A 3,179-nucleotide genomic window follows, 5' to 3' on the forward strand; every position below is an offset into this window, starting at 1 on the left:
CTCGATCTGGAGGAATCGCTCCAAAAAAGGTCACTAACACGCACGGGTATACCTCTTCCCGTCATGGCAATCTGTCGCGCTGGTCGTGTTTGACGGGCGTAGTAACAATAACTAGGGGGGCGTGGCTTTTGCGAACGGTCAATTAACATCATACCTTTATTAAAATATATTTAAGGACCTGGATATAAGATATTTCTTAATCTAGTGAAAATTGTAATAAATACTTTGACACTTCAGTGTGCATCAAGTTATTTTATAAACAATTTAATTTTCTTGTTTATATATATTTTTTTCCCCACCAGTGATCCCTAAATAATGTCTAGTCCACACTATACATATTTGCAAATAGATTTGGGAAGATGTGAAGTAAAAATAAAAATAAACATGTAGGCCTACTAAACTGCAAACTTACATGGTGTCACCTAGCTCCTCTACTATGAAGTGTCATATGATATTATTTAATATTGTGCAACATACGCACTGAAAACTCGGGTTGAGAGAATCAGTCAGAGTATTTTAAAGTTACATGTGAAATTCTTAATTTGTTTTATATTTTTATTGACAAACTTGGGTTTTTGTTGAGTATTTGAGAAAATATTAGTGGCATTAATGATTTTCAAGACACTGTTTATTGTTGTAGAAAAATTATTTAATTAATAGAAACACTAGTACCAGGAGTCCATGATACGCCTCATGCTCATGAATCTCATGCCACCCATATTGCTGAAGCTCCTATACTCTCCAGGCCTGAAGTAGGACATCTTGCCTCTGTAGTGGGGCTGCTCATACATGAGCCAGTGGCCGTCCATCACATGACAGGACTGGCAGTGAGACATGCGGTAACGATCCATGATGTTGTCACAGTCATCCATCATCTCGTACATCTGACCCATGAAGTTATCCCTCTCATAGATCCTCATTCTGTAGGAGCCCCTGTGCTGTTGTGGAATAGAAATCCGTTTAATTTAAGTTTATCAGCCAGATTAAAATGTTAACATGTAAACACAGATGTATCTTTATCTTATATAAGCTTAAACTGAACTCACCATGGGGATCATACGGCAGGACCTGATCGAGTTGCTCATCCCGAACATAGACATGTAATCAGCGTACTCGCCCCTTCTAAAGAAATACTGATTTCCCATATAGTTGGGATGATCATACATCATCCAGCACCCGCTCTCCACTCTGCAAGAGTGACAGCGGTTCATGTAGGAGGAGAAGTCACCACTGTCGCCCATACACTCATAAGAGCGACCTTGGAAGTTCCTGTCCTCGTAGAAGATAACCTGAAAATTCAAAAGTTGAAGTTTTCAGTTTTATTTTTTTTCTACTTTTATTTTCATTTGAATTAAACTTTGAAATTGTAGTTGTAATGAAGTTTACCTTGCCCATCATGGTTGCGCTGTCTGATCCTCAGTAGTTCCACAAAGGAGAAGCTGAAGCTGATTCTGGTTGTTGACTGACTGCTGTCACCTGTGCTTTTATACAAGACCAAGACTAAAGACTACACAGCACCTATTGTTAGTCAATTCCTGACTGTGCAAGTTGGCACAGAGGCTGCTAGTAAGCGTAGTATCTAGATCTTAGTCCTTGGCAATTTGTCATGATTTTCTTCTGAAGTTAATATCTGTTCAAATTAAAGACAAGAGCCTCACGATTGTGGATAAATATTCCGTCTTTTATTTATTTTTCTGTACAGCACTTTACTCCACTTCAGTTGTTTTAAAGTGTTTTATAAATAAAGTTGATTGATTTATTGATTGATAAATTGAGAATATATATTTTTTTATTGATAAATTGAGAATATATATTTTTTTATTAATTCATATTTTTCCTAGAATAGATATATTAAAAAACTATGAAACGAATACAAAAAGAGTTTTTATCTTTCAACGTTTTAGTTTTCCATATTCCCACCTTTACCACATAGATTTGGTTTGTTTTTGTTTGGTATACATTTTGCAATTGTGTACTTTCTAATTTCCCAAATGAAGCACTGCTACAAAAGACTATTTCTTGTGAAGCTAAGTCTGTTTTTATGATTGGAAAATGTCTAGGTTACAACTGGAACCATGGTTCCCAGAGAAGGGAACATGATGCCGCGTCAGCTGACGCTATGGGCACTCGTCCCACAGAACCCTGTGTCTGAGGCATGTGTACCAACTTGCCATTCATGGCCAACGCAGTGCAGTGCTCATGCAGTGAGTGCTTAGCATGTAAGAAGGGCACCTGCAAACACGTCATCAGCTTCAAATTTTCTGAGGGAATACACGCAGGCCTGCCCGACTCATGGCAACAACGTGGCATCTCATTCCCTTTTCAGGGAACTCAACGCTGTGTCAATACCAACTACGCCATGCTGGCCAGTGCCTGCTTGAGCTTAAAAGTAATCTAAAACCCTAGGGCCCAACAATCCAAAGCTCCAGCCCGGAGCCAATTGTGTGTCAGTCAGCGAGCAGTACACACAACATTTCTCCCAGTAATCTAAATGTTATGAAAGGCCCTGAAGCTTCTATGCCCAATTTGCAGCCACACTCCAGGAGACTCAAGACCTCTTAAAGCAGAGCTACCAGAAATTCAACATAGCCCACATCTAACAATTCTGCCATAATTGGGGCAATGGGAAGGAGCATAACCTTACTTAATACCCAGTTATCTGGAGAAGGTGACAGAAGAGAGTGAAACTATCGTAGATTAGTCATCTCAAACATCTGTCCAGCTCTACTTCTGAATATTATCAGAGAGCTAAACACTTTGCCTGCTTGACCTGATTGTCAGCCATCCCAGTTATTCTTCTTTAACAACAACCTTCTGTACCACAGCACATTCTTCAAAGGGGGAGGGGGGAGATTTTATTATCTATAAAAACATAGTACTGAAACTGTCTGTCACAATCCTCAGTCACCAGACCAGTCACCTCAACACACAACATTTCCCATCATCCTCTCTGGCTACCAACTGTTCAGACTCAACAATCACCACTACTGTCTGCCATCAGCCTCATCAGTTCTTCCATAAAAGCTATCACCAAACATACATCTTGGTCTGGTCTTGTCATTCTACACTGTACCGGACTACTGACACTACCTGTGCATCAAACCGTCTTGTTTCGTCTTATTAATGGTTTGTATTAAAATTTTGTATTTTTTTAAAAATAGGAAACGTCACTTCTGTAG

The 3,179-nt window shown here is 39.2% G+C and overlaps 1 protein-coding gene across 1 annotated transcript; it reads right to left on the minus strand.

The window, feature by feature from the left end:
* Positions 1-627: 627 nt before the first annotated feature.
* Positions 628-1,488, minus strand: LOC130085879 (gamma-crystallin M2-like). Its single transcript, XM_056251865.1, has 3 exons — positions 1,387-1,488; positions 1,047-1,289; positions 628-938 (listed from the first exon to the last, which is right to left on the minus strand). Exons 1-3 carry the CDS (start codon positions 1,396-1,398, stop codon positions 666-668), a joined length of 528 nt encoding a protein of 175 aa, XP_056107840.1. The 5' UTR covers positions 1,399-1,488; the 3' UTR covers positions 628-665.
* Positions 1,489-3,179: the final 1,691 nt, after the last annotated feature.

The sequence above is a fragment of the Rhinichthys klamathensis genome, unplaced genomic scaffold, assembly GCF_029890125.1.
Source record: "Rhinichthys klamathensis goyatoka isolate OS25496 unplaced genomic scaffold, OSU_Roscu_1.1 h1tg000090l_1, whole genome shotgun sequence".
Taxonomy (NCBI): domain Eukaryota; kingdom Metazoa; phylum Chordata; class Actinopteri; order Cypriniformes; family Leuciscidae; genus Rhinichthys; species Rhinichthys klamathensis.

What these genes read in the sequence shown, in the direction of transcription:
- LOC130085879 (XM_056251865.1), bottom strand. An exon ending in CCTGCCGTATGATCCCCATG is followed by an intron (nt 939 to 1,046) that starts GTGAGTTCAGTT and finishes ATTCCACAACAG; the next exon opens with CACAGGGGCTCCTACAGAAT.